The sequence below is a fragment of the Pelodiscus sinensis genome, chromosome 21 (genome assembly GCF_049634645.1).
Source record: "Pelodiscus sinensis isolate JC-2024 chromosome 21, ASM4963464v1, whole genome shotgun sequence".
Classification (NCBI taxonomy): Eukaryota; Metazoa; Chordata; order Testudines; family Trionychidae; genus Pelodiscus; species Pelodiscus sinensis.
The window spans coordinates 26,115,688-26,139,120 of NC_134731.1; the positions used below are offsets into that span (position 1 = coordinate 26,115,688).

The 23,433-nt window shown below is 46.1% G+C and overlaps 1 protein-coding gene across 3 annotated transcripts in view; it reads left to right on the forward strand.

The window, feature by feature from the left end:
* Positions 1-2,271: 2,271 nt before the first annotated feature.
* The window catches only part of COL26A1 (collagen type XXVI alpha 1 chain), a 252,476-nt gene continuing 231,314 nt past the window's right edge, over positions 2,272-23,433 (forward strand). For 2 of the 3 annotated variants that reach the window (XM_006114228.4, XM_006114229.4), the window contains exon 1: positions 2,274-2,881. In XM_006114228.4, coding sequence (XP_006114290.1) covers positions 2,730-2,881 — 152 coding nt within the window. In that variant the 5' untranslated portion in view covers positions 2,274-2,729. Of the gene's footprint in view, positions 2,882-23,433 lie in introns of all 3 variants that reach the window. The other variant, XM_006114230.4, reaches the window with a different exon arrangement.

Consider the following 23,433-nt stretch of genomic DNA (forward strand, 5'->3'; position numbering starts at 1 on the left):
TGTCACCCCACACTACTGCCTCTAATACAGAGGCAGCAGCACAGGTGGCAGCGGCCCCTGTACGGGTGTGGGGAAAGGGTCTGAGTTCCTGGACCCAGTACCAGCCAGAACTGAGCCGGGCTGCCAGCCCACCTGGCTCCTAATACACTTTAAATGCAGAGCTGCAGCAGAGGTAGGTCCTGGACCTGGCACAAACTGGGACTGAGCTGGGCTGCTAGCCAGCCTGCTAAAAAATTGACTGGCAGAGGGTGGGATGTGTGTGTGTAGTCAATAGCATTAACCGATAAGCTTTTGCTTATCAGTTAATCAGCTACACTATTACATCCCTAATGTAGATGTGCCCTTGGAGTGTAAACGTTATGCTCTGTTAGTGCATGTTTGCAGCATTTGATTTTGGCTGTAAAGTCTTTAAAATAGAAACCTCTTCTTCATATCTCTACACAAATAATAAACACTGAGAATAAATGCTATTTAGCATCTCATTTTTCGTCTTAACTCAAAGGTAAGTTCTAGGAAAGGACAATAGAGAAGAAACATTCCAAGGTTCACTTTGATTTGTATGTAGTGCTTCTCCACCCTCAAACATCAAAGGCAGGTGAGCTACAAATGAGCATCTCTACCTGAAAAAAGTTACCATAGGCCATTAATCACACAGTTATTTGAAGTGTGGATGGAAGGGGTCTGAGCCACTGACACTGAAACAACAAGTCTGGATAAAAGCTGGGTTATGCCAATTTTTGACTCAAGCTCTCAAATCTCACTGTTTACATGGAGAACAAGCTGAACTACTACAATTTACCCTAAAAAGCCCAGATTCCAAGTCATCCTGATGCAACAATGCTGTAAAACCCCTTGTTTCATCACCTGAATCCTTGCACCATGATTCACTGAGATTTGGATTATCCATGTGTGGACGAGGAAAACCATTTTAGGATTGTGAAAACATGAGTTAGGGGAGGCGTTTACATTCAGACATCGGATGGGCCCAGCAGAGTACAGATACTAAATTGGAGATTTGCAATTTCCTTGGATCAAGGTGTGTTCGGGGTTCCTTTGGAGGAACATCAGAAGTAACACTTGTTCTGCACTATAAGGGCACAAGCTGGGTTTTCAGGTAAAACTTGGCTCTAACTCAGAGATGGGAGAGATTTGTTGGGTATATCTATACTTACTGGGAGATCAATGCTCCAGAGTTTGATCTTCTAGGCTGTGTCTAGACTGCATCCCTTTTACGGAAAAGGGATGCAAATTAGACACATCACAATTGCAAATGAAGCGGGGATTTAAATCCTCCCTGCTTCATTTGCATAAAAATGGCTGCCGCTTTTTTCCGGCTCGGACCTTTGCCGGAAAAAAGCGCCAGTCTAGATGCGGCTCTTTCAGAAAATAAAGCCTTTTCCGAAAGATCTCTTATTCCTTATTTTAAGAGGAATAAGGGATCTTTACGAAAAGGCTTTATTTTCCAAAAGATCCGCGTCTAGACTGGCGCTTTTTTCCGGCAAAGGTCCGAGCTGGAAAAAAGCGGCAGCCATTTTTATGCAAATGAAGCAGGGGGGATTTAAATCCCCGCTTCATTTGCAATTGCGATAGGTCTAATTTGCATCCCTTTTCCGGAAAAGGGATGCAGTCCAGACACAGCCCTAGTGTTTGATTTAGTGAGTTGACCCATAAATCAAACTCTGAGGGCAGCTCCCGCTGGTGTCTGTTACTCCTCCTTCTGCAAGGAGTAAGGGAAGCTGACAGGAGCCTTTGCTGCCATGGGGTTCCCACAGTGTGGACTCCTCTAAGGCCTGGCTTAAGGTAAGGTGACTCCTATGTATTTTGCTTAAGGTACACATTTTGCCTAGCTGGAGTTGCGTACCTGAAACCCACCTGCCAGGCCTAGCGTAGACCAGACCTTAGTTTGGTTTTGCTGCACTGGGGAGCTTTAGAGTCCCAGATGATTCAAGTACAGGAGGACTGGCTACCCTATTCTTTGCCCAAACAGAAGAGTGGAGGATGGTGACCACACCTTGCTGGGATCCAAGTGCCAAGTTTAGAGTTTTGTGCTTGTGCTTGCTCTCTGTTAAAGCCTTAGATTCTGGGTAACCGGGGACAAAAATAGCCAGATCTGGGGCTGTGTGTCATACTCAATGCAATGGGGGGGGGGGGTCTGTAAGTTTTTGTTGCAACAGGGGGAGCCCGCCTTGTTCTGGATAGAGACAGTGCCAGTGTGAGGGGCTGGGTACGAAACTAATCAGGCCAGGCCCAAATGGCTCCATCTGTTCTTTCCTGGCCTTGTGAGGCTCCATTTCCCAGCGAGCCTCGGCACGTGTGGAGCGCGGCCGCTGCCTTCCCCCGGGGAGTCGCTGGCGCCGTGGGGTCTCCGGCAGCGCCGGCGAAGGGTTAATGGGAAGCCCCACGCCCCCTTTGACGGAACTGAGCCAACCTCACCAAATTTGAAAAGGCATCCGGAGTTGCGTGTGCGCCCTGGGCGCACGGAGCCGGCGCTGGGCGCGGGGGTCCCCGGGCTCTAGGAGCAGCCGCCAGGGCTTAGCTTGCAGGGGGGATTTGGCTTTCCTTGGCCAGCCAGGCGCAGAGGTGATCTGTGTCTTAAGGAGCGCTCCTGCTCCGACAGCCCCGGATCTCCCCCAGCCCGCTCGCCGGTCGGCGTGACTCCGGATTGCGGAGGCAAAGAACCGGCGTCTTTGTGCAGTGTGGCCCCGGCTCCAGCGCTTCTCGCTGGGAAGATGAAGTTGGCGCTTCTCTGGCCCTGGTGGTGCTGTTTCTGCGGCTGCACGCTCGGGACCGGCTTCCTCTACCAGTTCCCCGCCTCCACTTTGCAGCACAACTACCCCGAGCAGAGCTCGGGGTCGCCAGGCAGCGGCTTCACAAACCGCCGGTGAGTAAATCCAGCAGATCTCTGGCAGCGCTCGGCGTCCGCCTTCTCCAGTACTTACCAGGAGGGCTGCAGAAATGGCACCTTCCCGCGGGGGTAGCAGGAACGTAGCCCCCTGTATCAATGAAACGCGAGAGCCCCGCTGAACAGTAACTGGCATGGGAAAGCCCAGACTTGGGGATGGCTTGGCACCGCCTGGGCCCCCCTGACTTCAGCTTTCTGAGCATGGCCATTAGGAGTTGTCTCCCCTTCTTGCTGGTCGTTTTCAGATGCTTTGGCTGCCTCCCAGGATGAATTGGAAGTGGAGAGTAGGGACCCTTGTGTTTCAACATCTCCCTCTCTTCCCTCCCCCCCCCCCCCAGCCAGCCGGAGGCTCCCCATCCTAGACAGAGTACACCAGATTGTTCTCCTGGTCACTGGAGACCCCAGAAGTGGAGTAGTTGGTTGATTTGATCATCAGCATTCCCCATGTACCAGAAAAGCCAAGCTCTGGTTGAAATCAGTCCTGCTAAAGTGTAGTATCTGCTCCAAGAGACCAGTTACCAAAGGGACCTTTTTTTTTTTTTTTGGTCAGTGGCTGCTGACTCCCAGAAAAATCAGGTGGACTCTGATAGAGACGGTGACATTCCCCTTGCGCACTAGAGCCTTGGGGGGACCACGCTAGTGGATTTCGTGTGCTCCAGCCCTGCGGAGGGATTGTGTATGTGTGTGTGTGTGGGGGGGATTTGGAGTACCACTGCAGGCTCCCCATTGATGGGGGGAGCCCCAAATCTCAGGGGCTGGAACCAGGGCAAGCCGGGGGCTATATCTTGCCCCTGGGCCTTAGGTTCCACACCCCCGCTTTAGGGCTAGCTTGGCTCACCCTGCTCTGCAAAAGCACATCGTGCATGTTTATGCTCCCTAAGAAACTTCCTACCTGCCTGAATCAGGTTAGGAAGCACTTAATTACATTGAGGACTTGAGCACTGTCAGTAAGACTCTCTGCTTGCCCCAAATCAAATATTAGGTGGACTTCTAAATGAAAGCATAACCCTACAGGGGTTTGGATCCACAATCTTCTGATAGCATCAGAGGATGTTCATGAGGCTACACAAAATCCTCCCTTTAAACATGACTGGCATGTAACATGCTGTGCCAGTAGAGGGAACCATTATAGTCCTGGAAATGTAACTAAAGGTTGTTCAGCTCAACAAAGAAAAAACCCTAACTGCAGATTTGCTACAGGGGCTACAAAGTTCAAAAGTGAATTGGCCTCTAATTAAAGCGAAACAAACCCTGAATCAGTTTCACACAAATGTAATATAAATAGCCCTTAATCTACTCTGTCTTGCTGCTTGAACAGAGAAAACAATTTAGATTTGTGTCTCCCTGAACTTTTCTAGAAGTAAAACAGCTGTGCAAATGAATGAGTAGCTGTGTATGGTAACAGGGAGTAATTTAGGACTAACAATCTTGATTTAAATTACTGATTTAAATTCATTGTTGTATATATTAACCCTTTAAAATCGGAGTATTGGTGGTAAACATTCAGCGTTTGTAAGGCCTGCTTTTTCTCTTTGCTGTGCCACTGCAAATCCCTAGTGTGGATCCGTTAACACTGAGCAGAAAGGAGCTCATACTAGTGGGCTACGTCTAGACTGGCATGATTTTCCGCAAATGCTTTTAACGGAAAAGTTTTCCGTTAAAAGCATTTGCGGAAAAAAGCATCTAGATTGGCACGGACGCTTTTCCACAAAAGCGCTTTTTGCGGAAAAGCGTCCGTGCCAATCTAGACGCGCTCTTCCACAATAAAGCCCCGATCGCCATTTTCACGATCGGGGCTTTTTTGCGCAAATCAAATCTGAGCTGTCTACACTGGCCCTTTTGTACAAAAGCTTTGCGCAAAAGGATTTTTGCCCGAACGGGAGCAGCATAGTATTTCCGCAAGAAACACTGATTTCAGACAGTAGGAAGTCAGTGCTCTTGCAGAAATTCAAGCGGCCAGTCTAGATACAGCCGTGTAGTTTATCCTGGTTTTAAAGGAGACTTCCTCAGTGCAGCAGTGTATCTACATGATGGGTTTGCATCAGTTCCTCCCCCTGAACCAAGGCGAGTGTTGCCCATTGTGCGAGAGGAAAAATACATCTTGTATCAAATTATGTGAATAAGTTTTGTGCCTGGTTGTCAAATTGACCCAGAAACCAGTTTGAGGTACAGAAGTGTGGGTGTGGTCTCAGAACAGTGTAACTATCAGAGTCTGAAATGTCAGAAACACTGCATAATAATGAGGAAAAACCTACTCCAACCAGGACCCATGCCACCCTCCCCTCTCCTTAAAATATAGCTTGCAATGAGGACTATGGCTAGTACCTGAGCAATACATTAGCCTGCAGATTTTTTCTGACAGCTACCATCTTCACATGTGTACCTTTCTTTAGCTCAGCAATCATCTCTCCTCATTCTCCTTTTTTTAATCCCAGTGTCCCATCTCATCTTGGACTGTAAGAATGTTGGGGGCAGGAACGTGTCTGTCTTTGTGTTTGTAAATGTACAGTTGCAGGCCTAATAGAGTATAAAATTATGGAGTTAATGTAAGGGTACATCTACACAGCAGCGTTATTTCAGAATAACCGATGTTACTTCAAAATAACAAAGTGCATGTCTACACAGTAAGCTAGTTATTTTGAAATAATTTCGAGCTGAAAGACGTCTTACTCCGACTTCTGTAACCCTCATTTCACAAGGAGTAAGGGAAGTCAAATGGAGAGTGTTCTTCCTTCGACTTCCTGCTGTGTACACAGCCCAAAAGTCAAATTAAGCTATTTCAACTTCAGCTATGCAATTGACATAGTTGAAGTTGCATAACTTAATTTGACTGTTGCTCGGCAGTGTAGACATGTCTAAAGAGATTGTCTAATATCCTAAGACCAATGTGACTGCAATTACATGGCCTAAAATTAATATAAATGATTCTCAATAATGTTATGTGGAATTGTTCCAAAAATTGGAAGTTTTGACACTTGAAAATTAGTTTGTTGGTAATTGGAACAGCGTCACATTGTTGGTAATTGGAACAGCATCACATTATTAAAACATTTCTTACTGTGAAATTTAGTTTGGGAAAGATGTGGTCTAGTGGTTCAACATGATGTGGGGGCCTTGCAGGGTAGGTTCTTTTGACTTTTGCATTCTGGGCTGGAGCTTTGTTGTGTGCAAGCTAACTAAAATGGTTTAAAAAGTTTAACAGCAAGAGCATGGAGATGTAGGAATGGCACTGAAATGCCAGACACTGTTTTTCCTTTTGTTATTCTGCTAAATCATGTTCATTTAGGAGAGCGTCTACTGTCTTGGCTTTCTAATTGTTTGATGAATAACTTCCTTCCATGTACATTGCACTCCCCAGCACTAGCAAGGAAAGGCATTGAAATAGCAGAAGCATGTCTGAGCAGGGGACAGGAGATGGGGCAACCTCGCTTTTCCAAACTAAAATAGTAGATTCTTGCCTTGTCAATTGTCTTTGTTTTTTCAGAAAACGGCATTTGTTGGTATTTGTAGGTTTCACATCTAATCACTGGCAACAGCAATGGCAAGAGGAATGCTGAGTCATGAGATCTTAGCATCCAGAAGAACAGTACAACATTAAACAATGTGGATGTGGGGGATTGCTCCAGGAGTAGATGCAGGCATGTCCACAAATGCATGGGAGACAAGATATGCAGGTCCCAGTTTGGGTGAATGCTTGAATGGCTGTCAAATCCAATGGTTGGACTCCCAGCTGTCGTGTGAGTAATGCTCTGTCTCTTTTTGGGGAAGAAGGTGGTTCCTTTCCTGTTTGGCACTGGTGATCTTGACTTTTTTTTTCCAGTGCATATCAGGTGCTGGGACTCTATCAGTGTCCTCTGGAATCACCGTCCTCTTCCGTGTTCTCCAAGAATTGTTCTGTTCTAGGTCTTTCAAGGCCAGTTGTTTTGGTTGGTTTCATTATGCTTGGCTTGGCTTCAAGGTACGGGCTGAACCTCTCTAATCCAGACTGTCTTGTCCAGAAACATCTGTTGTCCAGAATGATTTTGGTTAGCTAGATGTATCTAAAAGGTTCAGGTATCTAAGAGGGTGTCACAAGGAGGAAGGAGAAAAATTGTTCTCCTTAGCCTCTGAGGATAGGACAAGAAGCAATGGGCTTAAACCGCTGCAAGGGTAGTTTAGGTAGGACATTAGGAAAAACTTCCTAACTGTCGGTGTGGTTAAACACTGGAATAAGCTGCTTAGGAAGTGTGTTGAATCTCCATCTCTGGAGATATTTAAAAGCAGGTTAGATAAGACATCTGTCAGGGATGGTCTAGATGGTGCTTGGTCCTGCTGTGAGGACAAGGGACTGGACTCGATGACCTTTTGAGGTCCCTTCCAGTTCTGGTGTTCTATGATAGTCCACTTATCATGGGTGTGGCCAACTTTCCCGTGGTCCCATAAAGTTTGTTTACAGCCACCAGTCCTAGCTCTCAGTGCTCTGTGCTGTTATTTAGCTCTAACTTACCCCTAAAAGTCCTCTAACAGCACAATGAGCAGAGGAGGTGCTGATAATGCTGCTATACTGTATTGACCACTGTGCCATCAGCTGGGATATGCGACCAACATTTTCAGAAAGGCTCTGCACCGACAGCTGCGGCCAGATTTTTAAAACAACTTGGCACAGGAATTCTAATCTCTTGAAAATCCCCCCCTGAAAGAACGTTTGGCCCGGGAGAACATGGGAGAGCCTGTGTCACTACTTAGTTGGCCGTCACTGCGGCTTCCTGAAGGGAATTTTTACACTGTTGTTGCTTTAATGAATTTAAGGCTGACACTGCAGGCACCCTGTGAATGGAGCTGTCATCTTGTCTGACACTGACAACGCAGGGAGGATAATCTGATACGCTTGGTCTTCACAGTGTTTCAACACTGAAAATCCCACCAAGCTAAACACTGATGAGGAGGGAGTTAAATTACTTTAACCTAATCTCGGCCTTTTGTTTTAACATGCGGTACTGCTAGAAGTCAAAGAACAGTGCTTAATTTGCACCAGAGCTCAGCCGTGGTACCTCTAGGCTTGGCAGATTTTAGACCTGGCACCTCTGGGATTGTTATGTCCATTATGAAAGTAAAAAAAAAAAATTGCTTGAGCCCTGGCACCTCTTTGATTACAAATGAAGCTTAGAGGCTTTGTGACAATGCCTAGTTGGCCAAATTGCCTTGGCTTTTGTGAGTGGCAGGGGAGTTTGGATTTTCACACAGCGAAATTGACGTGGGTCTTTTTTGCCATTTATTCAGCCAACTAGGTGATCAATGAGATGTCACTTTCTCTGCCTGTCCAATGGATAATGGGCTCTGCCCATCCAGCGGATAATGGGCTCCCATAAATATCCAACACAGTGGCTGTCACGTAAGTCTGGGAATCAGGATATCCCCTCTGTCTTGGTTACCCCATATATAAAACTGGAGTCAACCCTCCTAGCCAGGCCTAGAGTGAAGAATTAATTCAGATGTCCTAAAGTTGTTGGCTTGAAGCCACTATGTCGTAAGCTGTGGGTGTAAAATTCCATGCTATAATTAATATAGTAAACTATTTCTTGTTTCCTTTCCTACATCTGTGCCTGGCAGGCTAGAGGGGTTGTGGAGGGACTTCTTTTTCTTTCCTTCCCCATCTCTTTTTACATTGTGGGAGTTAGTATTTATCTGACCTTTTGCACAGAAGGCTTCAGTTAGTATCAAGAAGAAAGATCCAGTGAACAAAGGAGAGAAATCAGGAGGCGCTGACAGGGAAGGATTCTGACTGGAGCGATCCATGGAAGAGGATGGCGCAGCTGAATTTCTCCCAGCTGTGGAAGTGGTACAGTGTGAGTTGTGGCAACCCTAAACTCCATCACACCTCTGTGAATTACATGCTGATGGAAGCTGATGCTTCACAGCAAAGCGCCTTTGCATTAAATTGTGCCACAAAATGATATGCAGTCCTGCATTGGCTGCCTTTGGTGAACCAGGAACAGAATGAACATTAGTTTTGGGATGTGGGGCCACGAGAGGTCGAGCATGTTTATGCAGATTTCTCTTGTGTTATAACATGTTGGAGGAAATGAGCACATATGGGGCAATTTGATTCTGCAGGGTGCTAGAGTTCTTGGCTCAATGCTCCTGTAAATCAACGTAGCCTGCAACAAAATATAGCCTCTCTGGAATGCATTGCAGACTGTGGCATGGCATTGCAGCCTTTGGGTTAATCTGAATTGCAATGCATTGTCCTCTTTCGTGTGGGCCCATGTTACTGTAAATCACTCATGTATTGCGCTATTCGTTGTTTATAACTCTAAGTTCAAATCTGTTAAATTTGTATTTTGAGTGACTAGATAGCCCCTGCTGAAATAATAGAACTCTGCGTTGTCAGCAGGGAAAATACTTTGGTACTGTTACTGTAATTAGAAAGCCTGATAAAACCTCTTCTAAAGATCTGCATCACTGGCCCATTGGAAATTGTCACAAAAACTACAGCAACATATTCATTTTGCTTGGGTTAGAAACAAGCTAAGTCTCTGTAATTACATCTGTGAGCCCATTCCAAGTGGTTATTGGCATCTGTGAAAAGCAGCTCCTATGACCATACAGTTTGGCTAAAGTTGGATTTCCAGCTCATGGTGAGCACAGAGGAGCTGACTTTCACCATGGGAGGGAGGAAATGCTGTAGTAAAAGAAATTGGATACTGCCTAGGATAGCTCCTCTCACACTGCTTGATACCAAATGCTCCTGCTAACTTATGGATTAGGCCTGTCTGAGAATTTGATGTCTTTAATCTAGGGCACTTCAGTATATGTATTTTTGCTGCATTTGAGCTTTCATCCTGTTGAGCTCAGGAGCCAAAATTCACTTTCTGGGGGCATTTACATCAGCTATGCTGGAGCTGATGTTGGAAATTAAATACCAGTGTTTGGTTTGAATTCCACGTTCCCCAAATTGTTTATGAGGCTAGAACTAACTGAAAGTCGCAGGAACTGATTATGTTAAAAGAAGGAAAACCCCTTTTCAGTCCTCCCCCCTGCACCTGTTGTCAGATTTTGTTTGGTAAAGCTTTATTGGATTATGCTTCTACATATGGAGTCTGAACTATTTGATCAGTGGAGAAGAGGAGACTTTCCCATTTAAATTCTTCCTATTCGTTACAGTATGGGCTATATCATAGCCTACAACAACCACTAATTTATGTTCAACACTAATATCACTTACTGAAAACTACTAGCTTGGATGTTCAGCAGTTTCAGTTGAGTATGGCAAGCTTCCTCTTTTCCTTTTTTAAACCACTTGTAGTATTGCTGTGAGCTGTTTAAAGAGCCGCTCTGTTTGCCATAGAGGTGGCTGCATTTTACTTCATTCACCACTGAGACATTCCATGCAAAAATCAACCCCCCAAAAACCGACCTGAAAAGACTTTTAAGGTTTTAAAGTGAAGATTGAAAGGTCAGGAAACAGCACAGCTAAGTTTCTCTGGGCACCTTTATCTCTGGTCCTTGTGCAGTCTAGACTTCACTATAATAGCATGTTATTTTGGAAGGGCCCTGGCTCATTCAGCATCTTCAATGGATCATGCACAGTAAATTAGACACGTTAAAAACAAACCTATGGCAAGGCAAAGTGAAGAGGAAGGAAGCACAATGAAAAATTACTTGGCAATCAATGTCAAAATCAAAACAAACTTATTAAATCACATTTTAAAACAAAGTTATCCTTGCTGTTGAATGAATGCCCTCCTCTCAATCACTGTACCCTGTCAAGGCAATGCATTGAAGGTGAAATCCACTGACTTGAATGGATGATTTACAACAGATACAATTACAAATAGTATTTGGCCCAGAATGAGGCATGGAATTCACCTTGCCTCGTTTCTTGCACATTGTGTCCAGCACCCACCTGGAGGTGAGCTTCTGTGGCAATAACTGTATATGATCATACACGAGCACCAAGAGGCAGAGTTGAAGGTTGTCTGTGCAGCCTTTATTTTGATGCTTCTTGCAAGTTGAATGCTTCAGTTTGAAACCTTGATCTTCTTTTAATATGGGCAATTCCATACAAATAACTGCTTTAAAAAAAGCAAGTAAACTTGAATTCGTTATTTGCCAACTCAAAAAAGCAGCCTAAAACAATCAAAAAATGATTGTTGGCTCACACTGCTCTGTTTCACTCCCCTACCTTCACCCCGTCTGCCAATTGTCTGGCTCCTTGTCTCCCCCCCCCCCCTTCCCCATCCAGTTTACTCCGTGAATAATTGAGAGATATTACAAAAGAGTGTTTTTTAAAAAAATCTACTGCGCATGCAGTGGCTGCATTTTTCTCAATTCTTATCACTTGGCCCAATGAAATTCCACCTGGATACTGAAATACAAATCTCTTTTCCAAAGACTGGCCCCTTACCCAAACCACTGAGGGACTTGAGCTGTCAAAAAAACAAAACAAAACCCACAAGCATTTTTTAATAATGGAAAAAGTTGTTTGTCCCTCCTTTCCCCAAAACTGGCTGATCTGGGCTTGTTGGTTTGGTTTTGTTTTATTTTATTTTTTTAAATCACCGTTGGCCAGAATCCAGGGTTGGAAAATGTCATCTCAAAAGATTGAAAGTTTGGAAGCCTATAATCTGAAAAAGAGCCTTCAATTGCAGCTTTCAGCAAGCCTTAACTGTAACTCTCACAACACCCTCCAGTTAGACGGGATGGGTTCTATTTTATTCCCATTTACACCAGGGTGAGAGAGTCCACAGAAGTCCAGCATTATGTTGGTGTAAGTGAAAGAAGACTCAGGCCTCTAATATACAGTGTAACTCTGAATCTGATATCAGGCCCCCATGCAGTAATTTCTGGGGGGAGGGGTGTGTGCAAGCTGTGAAAGGGGCTGGTGGCTGCACCCCCTTCCCCTGCCCCCAGCCTCACTCCTGGGTGAGGAAGTGGGAAATCAGCCCTAGCCTTCCCTGGCTGGCTAGAGCACAGGGGTGGGAGGCTGGGGCAGTCCACCTCCATGCTTTCCCCCAGCTGGCCAGGATCTGCCCCATGGTGGACCATGAAGGACCGTGGGAGCTGCGTTGGCATCTCTGCCTCCCATGTGCGAGCCTGGATAGCGTGATGGAAGGGTTTTACTGGCATGAGTTTGGGGGTGCAGTTGGTCAGAAGTTTCTGTGGCATTATAACCAATGCAGTATCCCAAGGATAAGAGCTGCGCCCCCGCCTGCATGGTCATCAAAGGCTATGACGTCATCATCGGGCGCCATGTGACGTCATTGGGTGCCCCGGGCCAGCGGTGCCCTAGGCGACTGCCTAGGCTCACGGGCTGCCCCTGGGGCTAGGGCAGTCCCAGACCTGGGGCCGGGGAGGGGGATACATGCTCCTTTCACCTATCTGGGGATTCTGACTTTTTTCTGAATGATTTTATGAGATGCAATCCCATTATTCTGATACAACCAGTGGTAAACTGAATGGGGTTCTTTGCATTAGGTTTGAACAGTTCTAGATCGTGGATCTGTAGAGCAGGAACAAACAAAAGAGTTCAGAAGCAAGTGCTGATTGTGTTCTTCAGAATCTGAAGTATATTTTAAACAAACACATGGTATTTTGCCCTCTAGTTTCACCCTGAAGCTTTAATCAGAGTCTCTCTAGAAAATCTGATCTTGAAATGAAAAAGGGAAAATATATAAAGGAACAAACCAGTCCTGTGAATGTACTGGGAATATGAAGACGGGAGACCAGTCTGCAAGTGACTCTCCAGCTGTGCAAAAATGTTCAAGCACAGGTTTTTCTTTCTTTTTAAATGGAGAGCTTTCAGGTTTGTGAAAATGACATACTTGCTTGTAATTGTGCATGATCGCCATACTGAATGGATACCAAATGCCAAATTCCAGCTTGTCAGTCAACTTCAGCCAAGTTGAATTCCATAGATATTTCTGTGTTTTCTTCCTTGCCCCCCCAAAGTGAAGGCTGGAAACCACTGTCCCCCATTGCTCAAAGCTCTCCCACATTACTGCAAAATACAGGAATGCTTATAACCATGTCTTCAGGAGCAGAGGCCTTTCAAAGAAATAAAAGCTGCTGTCAACTTTTGCGAAGTTAAAGTCCCGGACTAGCCTCCTTCATTTTCTTGATGGTGGACTTGGTTCAGGCAGACGTTTGATAGGCTTTGATTGTCATAGCATGTCATCAGTAAGATGAGGGAATCAGACATTCTATAGTGAAATAACAAGGCCCTTCTGCCAGAGAAACCCATCCCCTGTCATGCTCAGTATCTGATCTTCCCCCGCCCCCCCCCCACACACAAAGCCTGTGCAACCTTAATTCTGCCCTTTTGTGTGTATGAATTATGATGGTCTATAATTGACTGCATACTGTTTTTTCCTACACACATAACCCCTGTCTCATTCATTGCACAGAGGGACAGTGCTTGGACAAATGCTTAATTCTGGCATTTCTTAACTTCTGAGTCCTTAACTTTTGCCACCTTAAGGTTCTTTAACCAATGTGTTTGTGTAATTTTCTAGGGTTTTTAAAAAAGCAAAGTAGAAAAAAAATATAAATGACAATAGGTGGCATTGTATTGACATCTGCATGGCCTGTTAGCAGGGTGGAAACCTTCAGATACTTCTCCCAGACCTCGGTCACTTGAGCTAATGGAGCACATGATAGCAGCAGTAGTAGATTGGTATCCCCTGGGAGGACCAGCACTTCACAGCTATTTGCTGACAGTAATGGAATGGGGAGACCCAGGAACCTTGGCTTCCATTCCAGGCTCTGGAAGAGAGTGTGCTCTAGTGGGTGATGTCTTGTCCCTCTTCCTCTCCAACTCATTCCTTTCCCAATCCTGTCTCTTTCTCGCCCCTTGTTCTTTATCCCTGTCGGATTCATCTCACCCCAGCCCATTCTTTCCCAGCCTCCATATTTCTCCTCTTACTTCCCTTGCTCAGCCATTGCCAGTTCTCCCCCTATTCCCAGATCCTTCTCGCAGTGTCTTTGCCCAGCCAATCCCAGTTCTCCCATCCCTACTACTTAGCTCCTTATCTGATCTGTCTGCCCTCCTTCTCATCCCCCAGCTCCATGAGGCTCCAGTCCAGTCTTTCCTCTGGCTTCTCCTTAGATCTGAGTCTGACCCACCAGTCTTTGTTTTCCATCCTGGCTTCTTAGTCTCTCCCCCTGCTCTGGTCCAGATCTTGCTCTTGTTTCCTGGGCCGGCATTTCAACAGTGTTGTCCTCCATACTGCGTTGACCCAGTAGTCAGAGTGTTGAGGGCGTGGGAGAAGTAAGCTCCCTGCTCCAAGTTCTGGTGCCCAGATCCTGAATGCAATATGACCTGGTGCAAATGGAAGATGGAATTTCCCCGGCAATTCCTGCTCATCCTCCGGCACAGCTCAGGAAACAGCCGCCATACTAAGCGTGTGTCTGCTGAGCATGTGCAAATATTGGGTCCGACTGTCACAGGGAAAGGCCCTGGCTCGATCTCTGAAACTAAGGTCACCCAGCTGTCAAAGTTCAAGCTCCAGCCCCAAGGCATGGAGGTGTTAGAGCTTCATAATGAAAAGGTGGCCAGAATCTGTGAATGTGGGACAATACGATGTGTTTTCCCTGGGCCTCTCTCCCCTAAACAACTGAACTATTTGGCTTGAAGGAGGCATTCAGCATGGAAAATTTCAGCCCAAACAGTTAGCTTGGCCATGTGGGACAAGCAGGAGAGTGTAGGGCAACCATAATATTAGAAGTGACCAGCTTTGCCTATAAGTTGAGGCAGATTCATAGGGTTGGAAGAGGCCTCAGCAGGTCACCGAGTTCAACCCCCTGCTAAAAGCAGAGCCAGCCCCAACTTTTATTAGAACTTCCAGAGCCAACGTCTTCTGCCTTTTTTATAGACAAAATAGAGCCGCTCTACTGTACTGACTCCAACTTACTGAAAAGCGCCTGCCACTCCCTCTCCCTCTGACTGGCTTTCAGAGCATTCATTCTGTGTTCCTTAGCATCTGGCACCTGGTGCTTGTGCTGTGGAGAGCGCTCTGTGGCAGGATCACAGGAAGCAAGAGGAGCTGAAGAATAAAGCTGTTGCAGAGACGGTTATCAGATCCCTGATCTGCTTTCCTTTTTTGCTAATTATCTGCCTACGGAAGCTGGAACATGATTGGTCAAAACTGGCATTGAATACTCAGTTTGATTCCAAACCTCGTTTTTAACAAAATCGTGAATTTCTCTCTGTTGCTGTTTCTAGATAGAATCTCATGTCTGCTGAGCAGGTACATTCTGGTGGGATGAAGCAAGTCTATACAGCTGTGGATGCCAGAATCCAAACTTTGGTGGTGGTAATAGGTCCGTTGTCCTCAAACGATTCTTATTACCCAGGGATTTAGTTCTATACTCACTGCTAAAGACTGTGCTGTCTCAAGGCATGTCTACACTACTGAGAAGATCAACCCCCTGGAGGTCGATCGTCTACTGTTCCATTTAGTGGACTCCCTGCCCCCCAAATAAAATGCTGAGAACAGCTCCCATCAGCATTCTGCACTTCTCAATCTCTGAGGAGTAAGGGAAGCCGACGTGAGTGTGTGCTCCTGTCAGCCTCTTGCAGTGTAGACGTTGTGGTGGCTCAGCTTGAGGTAAGCCGAATTCAGCTACACATTTTGCATACCTTAAGCCAACCTGCTTGGTCTAGTGTAGACCAGGCCTTAATTGCTATAATAGTTTTTTCCCTTCAACTGTAATAGTTTTTCCTCAGTTATTGAAGGGGAATAAGGTGCAACATGGTGTAGCTTTTTATGAATGCTAATGACTTCCGCCCTGGAAATAATGGCACGGGAAAATCAGCCGCCATGTTCCAAACCCAGCAAATCACAGTTAAGTGCAGCTGAAGAGTCCAGCTCCACTGGGGAGACTGAATTACTTTTCACGGCTGAAGCACACAGGACTCTTCTAGGGGTCAATTTCTGTCACGAAAATTCTGTCAGAGCGCTGGATGTTGCATCAGGTCTGTGCCAAATGTTCTTAATTCTCTGATTGACAAAGCAGCAAAAGAGAATCGAAATCCCTCAATCTTTTCCTTTCCAGATGGTTCCATTTCTTTGGCAACATTATTTACGAGGTTTCCTACGACTCTCAAGGGTGCCTGGGCTCTGAAGATCTTCTGTCACTTTCTCTTCCTTCAGGGCTGCTATCCATGGCTGTAACAGCCTTTTTCGAGGGATAACATGTTTTCTTTTAGGTATAGATAGCAGCTATTCTGTCCCTTCATCAGCTTTGGCTGCTGCTTCCAGGCTCAAAAGTGAATATTGAAATATTAATGTTTTCATCTTTGCCTTCTGGAAAACAATTTATTGGTTCCAGTACCCCCAAGGACAGAACTGGACATTTTTGCACTTCAGGATTTCTAATGCACCTATCTCTGTAATTTCCAGGCACAGAGTTACGTGAGCTTGGTATGTCAGAGTGAGACGTACCCCATGTTGCAAGTCTTTATGAAGATTAGGAAGTATAAACTAGCAGGTAGGCCACGGAGGTAGGGGCCATTTGGGTTCAGTGTCACATACACCCTATGTGACCTCAGGCAGATCCCTTAGTTTTACTCAGTGTATTTCCTCTTCCCTTTCTCCAGGACTGAAGATACAGCCCATTAATGAGTGTGAAGAGCTGGGATGTTGTGGTTCTGACGGACCAGATGCCAACTTTTGCCAAGGCCCCTGGCCTCCCTGGGTACGTCTGTACTGCACGGCTATTTTGAAATAAGCTATTCCAGAATAGTTACTCTGAAATAGCTTGTTTCGAAATAGCACATCTACATTGCAGGGAAGCCTCAAAATTAGTCTGAGGCAGGCTTCCCTAATGTAGACGTGCTATCTTGATTTAGAGCCTCAGGAGACACTGGGGAGGAATAACTTAGAATGGCCCTGGTGAGGGGCTATTTCAAAATAGCAGCAGTGGAGCATCTACACGTGCCTTATTTCGAAATAGCTATTTTGGAATAGGTGTTATTCCTCGTCGAATGAGGTTTACAGTTTTTGGAATAAGCTGTCGGTCACTTCAAAATTATTTTGAAATCATGGAATGGCTGTGTAGATGCTCACATTGTTCTTTTGAAATGCTAGTTATCTTGAAATAACGGTGCAGTGTAGATGCACCCCCTTAGTGCATAGCTGGAAACCAGTCTTGCTTCCTGTCTCTTAGTATTATCAAAACCGATCGCTGATAGGGATGTGCTTAGTGTTCCATAAGAGGCTGGTAGGAGGCCACATGTATTGATGTCACTCATATTATAACACAAGAGCAAGCATTGGCACTGTAAACTTGGTGACTAGGTAAGTCGTCAAACGGGGAAATAGCCTGGTGGAATGCAAGTCATGGTCTCTAACAAGAAGCTGTTAACAGGGAAATCTCAGGTGAGCTTACACACACAAAGAAAGCTGACAAGAAGTGGAAACTTGGAGAGATGACAAGGGAGGAGAATAAAAATATTGTGCGAGCCTGCAGGGGTGTAATGAGAAAAGCCAACGCGCAATTGGAGTTGCAGCTAGCAAGGGATGTGAAGGGTAACAAGAAAGGTTTCTACAGGTATGTTGGCAATAAGAAGATCATACCATCTCCCAGACTGCTGCATGGGGTAGCACGGTCTGGGCAGGAGGCGGGCAGCCCTCAGTGGCAAAAGAACAGGTTAAGGTTAGAAAAGCTGGACAGACACAAACCCACAGGACCAGATCTAATGCATCCGAGGGTGCTGAAGGAGTTGGATGAGGTGACTGCAGAGCCATCGGCCATTGTCTTTGAAAAATATTCATGGCGATCGGGGGAGGCTCTAGACAACTGGAAAAAGGCAAATATAGTGCCATTGTGACATAGCAGGTTAGAGGGCTTGTTCAGAAGGGGCAGAAAGGCAGCTCTGAAATAGCAGCTGTCCTGGTTAATTAGGGGCAGCTGAGCTGACTTCAGCGAGCCAAAGGACCTCTTTAAAAGCCTGCCCTGTGGGGGAGGACAAGAAGGAGGGTGGAAGAGGAGCTTGGAGGCAGCAGAGAGGCGTTACTACTGCTAAGGTTAGAGTATAAGAGGCTGACAAAGAGAACGGCAGCTTTGCCAAGGGAGGGGGAAGGTGAGGACTCCAAGGGGGCGTGTTTGGTCTCCCTTCACCAGAGAGTCCAGCTGGTAACTGGGGAGGACTGGTCACCCAGCCCAAGCTGACCAGAAGCACCTCTCCTGACAGCCATTTTGCCACAAAAACTTTGAAAGGGGTAAGCAAAACCTGTGCTGCAGTACCTAGACTGGAGATCATGGACTGAACATAGGTCTGGGACCCAGGAATGGGTCGGACCCTGTCACGCCATCTTGAAAAAAGGGAAGGAGGAGAATCCAGGGAACTGAAGACCAGCCAGCTTCACCTCAGTCCCTGGAAAAATCCTGGCGCTTTCCTCAAGGAACCCATTTTTAAACACTTGGAGGAGAGGAAGGGGGTCAGGAACAGTCAAAATGGATCCACCAAGGGCAGGTCTTGCCTGTCCAACCTGATTGCCTTCTGTGACGAGGTAACTGGTTCTGTGGAAATGGGGAAGGTGGTGGATAGGATTTCTCTTGACTCTAGTAAAGCTTTAGATACGGTGTCCCACAATATTCTCCCCAGCAACTTAAAGAAGTATGGCTTGGATGAAAGGACTACAAGGTGGCTACCTTGATGGGCTCAACAGATAGTGATCAGTGGCTCAATGTCTAGCTGGCAGCTGGTATCAAGCAGAGTGTCCCAGGAGTTGGTCCTGGGGCCTGTTTTGCTCAACGTTTTCATTAATGACCTGGATGAGGGGATGGATTGCAAAGGAAGAGGCACAGAGGGGAATCCATGCTAGCGGGAACTGCTTTGGTTCCTGCTGCCTCTCTCCCATTGAAAAGTACAGGACTAGTCACTTATGTCCCTGATGCAGGTTGTTCTGTGAAAGAGGTACCTGCCTTAGGATTTGATTGAGACTGATTTCTGTTATGTTGCTTGCTTTAACCTGTGCTTTTCCTAATTAATAAACCTTTAATTAATTACAGAATTGGATACAGTGGTTTGTCTTTGGTTTAACATCTAAGACGCAAATTGATCTGGGTTGAGTGACTGGTCTCTTGGGACTGGGAGCCACCTGAACACTTTGTGAATTTGGTACAAATGACCATTTATTGCTAAGACCAGCTGGCCTGGGTGTCAAGAGAGACTGGAGCCTAAGGGGACTGACTGACTTCCTGGGGAGATTTTTACAGTGCTTAAGCAGCTCATAGAAATCTAGCTATAGAACACACCACCAGTTTGTGGCCTTTGCCTTGTTTGTAGACGGACTGCTTGGAGTTATGCATTCCCAATCTCAAACCACTGCTGATAGCATGACGGTAGTGACAAGGGTCAGCTAAATATCCATATGTGGAATAATTTTGATGTGCACCGAGGCATGTGTGAATGTGCACCACCGGTAGAAACAAAACCTAGCTGTGGGCCTTTGCTAATTAGCTGGGCAGCATTCAAATCTCTTCTGAGTGGCTGCACAAGCATTCAGCTTACAGAGAACACTGGACCTAACTCCAAATCTGAACTGCCCTGAACTTTGGATAAATTGGCACTCAGTTCTGAACTTTCCTGGACAATGGCTGAACCATAACCTTGGATTTTAGATGCCTCACAACATGGGGGAAAGTTTAGGTTTCTCTTGTAAAATGTTTAAAGAGGGTAACAAGCTCATTTCTATCCAACTGACAACCATTCTCACCAGCAGAACGTGTTGAGCTCCTTTGTCAGGTCACAGCGTTAAAGCCAACAATTCAGTCATGTAGCTAGGGCCAGGTTCACACTATAGGGGAAGGCTGGCTTAAGGTATACAACTCCAATTATGTAAAAAATGTAGCTGGCATTGACATTCCTTAAGCCGAGCTTTGGTGCCATCCTCGCAGCGTGAGATTGATGGGAGAAATGCCCCTATCAACTTCCCTTACTCCTCACGAGGAATAGGAGTACCAGCACTGGTGGGGGCACCCTCAGCATTCAATTTAGCATGTCTTTACTAGACGCACTAAATCAAACTCCAGAAAATCGATTGCTGCTGCATTGATCTTCCCACAAGTGGAGACATGACCTAGGTAATGATGGAGAGTCAGATGAAAGCATCTATATGAAGAGGGGTAATATTCTGAAATCAGGCTATGTGTGTAGAGAAATCCTAGATGCCTGGTAGCCTTCAGTTCTGAGATTTCTTTGTGTTCACAGGAGCAGTTTCTGCTGCCAGTCTCCAGGAGATATATAAATAGCTTCCAATCCAACGTATTCTGGCAAGGCAAGTAGGACACTGTACTATTTACATAGGGAGCAGGGCATGGTTCACTTTTCTCGAGTTAGCCGGCATCTTTTTCCCACTAAAAATCAGTGACCTTTGATTTTTATTGAAATTCCTTTCCAGTATTGCAGGGAAATTGATAGCGCCAGTGAAAAATGTTATGAGGAAACTCGGGGAAATCTCTGTACTTCTCAAAACACTCCTACTGCTTTCTGTGCCCTAAATGTTGATCTATGCTAAGTATAACATACAATCTGTTATCCTTATGAAAACAAAAAGATAATTCAGTGCAGTTGTTTACACAGCTAAAAGCTTTAGGGCAAATCACAAGCAACAGAAATGCCAACCTCATAGAAGAGACTCAGTAGGGTGCAATCAACTTTCCTCCAAATTTGTGAGACAGGTGTTGGTAAAAAACCTTTTTCTGGAATGGATAGCTGGAGCCCTGTGCAGATACAAAATTGGTGTCCATATCTGCATCTTCCAAAAAGGGGTGCAGGTATCTGTATCCGTGGATGTGGATGCACTGTGGATATCTGTGGATTTGCAGGGCTCAATGGATAGAATTCCAAGATAGTTGGCTGCTTTCTTCTGTCTCAGCCTACTCCAGTCTGGCTGATTGATCTTTAGTGTTGCATATGCCACGCGTGTACTGCTCTTCTGTGGCCTGGTGGTACAGAAGCTGTAACGAAATCTCTCTTCAGTTGGCTCTGCACCAAGATAAATGGCCTAGCTTCTAGGACTGTGAAAGTGCAATGCATCATGCTAGTGTGAACTTGGCACGTTGTTTAAGGGTATTATCCATTCATCACTGGAATTGTGTCTACCTTATCCAATTGACATGAGACTGAAGGTCCTGTATACTGAGTACACTGCATACCGTAGGTTTTTTTTAAATGAACACAGCACTATTTCAGCTCTCAATTATGAAATTGAATGATGGTCTCCCAGCAAGAAGGGGGATCAGACGGAATGTAACAGTTTTCATTTCTAAGCTGTAGCCTTTTGACTAAAACCTGAGGCTGGATTCAGCTCACTTGCCTATTGAGCTCAGATTATTTCCTACACTAAACCAAGCCACATTTGCTGCTGTGGACAGGGCTTCTTGTTTGCTTTAGCCGCACAGCTTTTAGTTGTGCTTGAAACGGGAAAAGTTTAGTATTTGCAAATATTTATTCTAGGGCTGTGGGTTTAGAAAACTGCAAAGCTCTTTATGCCTTTTTATATCACTCATTTGTCTCTCTCCGATCCGTCTGCACTATCTTCCCTCCGAGAAATAGCTTTTTGGTTCCTCCAAGCCAACCCGATTTTAAATGAGCCGTTGATTTGCCTTTGAGAGCTGGCTAGCTGGCCTCTTTTGGAGGTTAGAATGTTTTAGACAGCTGCACTTGCATTGCCTCTGTTGCCCGTTCTGTTCTCTCCTAGTGCAGGATTGCCGGCTATGCAGAAATTTTAGAAAGAAATATGACCCTGGAGACTCTTGCCTGAGTTTGTTTTCATCCAAATCGGGGTTTGAAAAGATGGCTTTCCCAACCTGCTCGATGCCAAGGTCAAACGCTTACCCCCTCCCGATGTCTGGCTTTATTAATACAGACATTGACAATAATGAAGTGCAGCTCAAGCCTTCTGTCCAGGCTTGGCTGCTCTTTGAGTTCCTCCCTCAGGACTGCTCAGCCCACACCCTAGATAGTCAGCCTCTCTGTCATCTCCCTTATGTCCAGGTGGGGGTAATGAGTCATCTGCCTCAGTGGGACAGCAGAATCCATTAACCCCTTCTGGCCATCTACTAGTGGGGCATGCTAGGCAAAATCCTCCAGCCTCTGAACGCTGTCCTATTAGCAGTTGCTAGGAATCTCCTAACCAATGTTCCCTCTAAGCCGGGGTGGACAAATTCTGGCCCGTGGGCTGGATTCAGTCTGCAGGGTAAATCCCTAGTGGGTCCCCACCCCATGTTGACTTCACTTCTGCAGGTATTGGACGATCACAGCTCTTGTTGGCTGCGAATCGCTTTTCACAGCTAATGCAAATGGCAGGAAGCGGCGTCCTGGTCTCTGAACAGCGATCCACGGCCAGCAAGAGCTGTGATTGTCTGATACCTGCGCCTCTGCAGGTAAACATAGTGGCAGTGGCCCGCCAGGGACTAACTGTGGTGGGCTGCTGTTTGTGTATTTTTTTTTTTTTTGGTCCACCTCTGCTCTAATCTTTTCCCTCCACGTGTGGACATTTTCCATCCGTGTGTGGAATAAATTTTATGTGCACCAGGGAATGTGCACCACCAATAGAAACAAAACACCTAGCGGTGGGTACTCTGCTACTCCACTGGGCAGCATTTGAGTCTCTCCTGAGTGGCTGTGGAAGCGCACGACCTGCAGGGAACACTGCTCCTAACAGGTCTCTGCCCAAAAAGGCTTGAGCGGAGTTGAATTCACTACCATTTCACATCCTGGAATGTCCAAGCGAACATGTTTGTAGCCCTCCTTCAATTTCCCGCGCTACACAAGAGAGCGCCTAGGAAGGGGTTCCCAGATTGTGAGTTGGGACCCCCACGGGGATCGTGAACTCCTTTAAATGGGGTCATCAGGGCTGGCTTAGACTTGCTGGGACTCGGCACCGAAGTTGGAGCCCTGCGATCTAGTACCGAAGCCAATCCTAAGGGCTTTAGCCCTGGGCAGCTGGGCTCAGGTTACAAGCCCTCTACCTGAGGCCAGAGCCCTACAGCTTTGGTTCTCCTGCCTGGAGCGGAAGGGGTTGGTCTTTGACACTCCCACCTAGGGCAGTAGGGCTTGGGTGGGCTCAGGCTTCAGTCCCCACCTCTGGATTTGTGAAGTAATTTTTGATGTCACAAAGGAGCTGTGGCGCAATGACACTTGCAATCACCTGTTCTAGACTGTCTCACCGCGCTGACCTTTCTCAGGCCTCGCTGACAATACTCCCCTGCTCTGTAGCTCCACACCTGACTTGTTAAAGTCAGTGGCTCACCAACGACGTTCTGCAGTTCCCCAGTGGTCCTTGAGAGCTTTCCTGGTGGTCTGGAGAGCGGAACGTGTTTTTGAGAATCGAACGGGGGGGTGGGGGGGGGTGGGAGTGTTTCTTGTGAAGCGGCCTGTGGATGGAACAGCCGGAGAGCCACTTGTCTAAGCTAGTCAGTGGAGTGCAAATTCCTTAAGGAGCTGTAAGGCATTTGCTAAACATACCGACGATGGACACATTTAAGATCTAGCAGCTCCAACCTTGAAGGAGCAGTAATTTGGGTCGTTACATTTACTT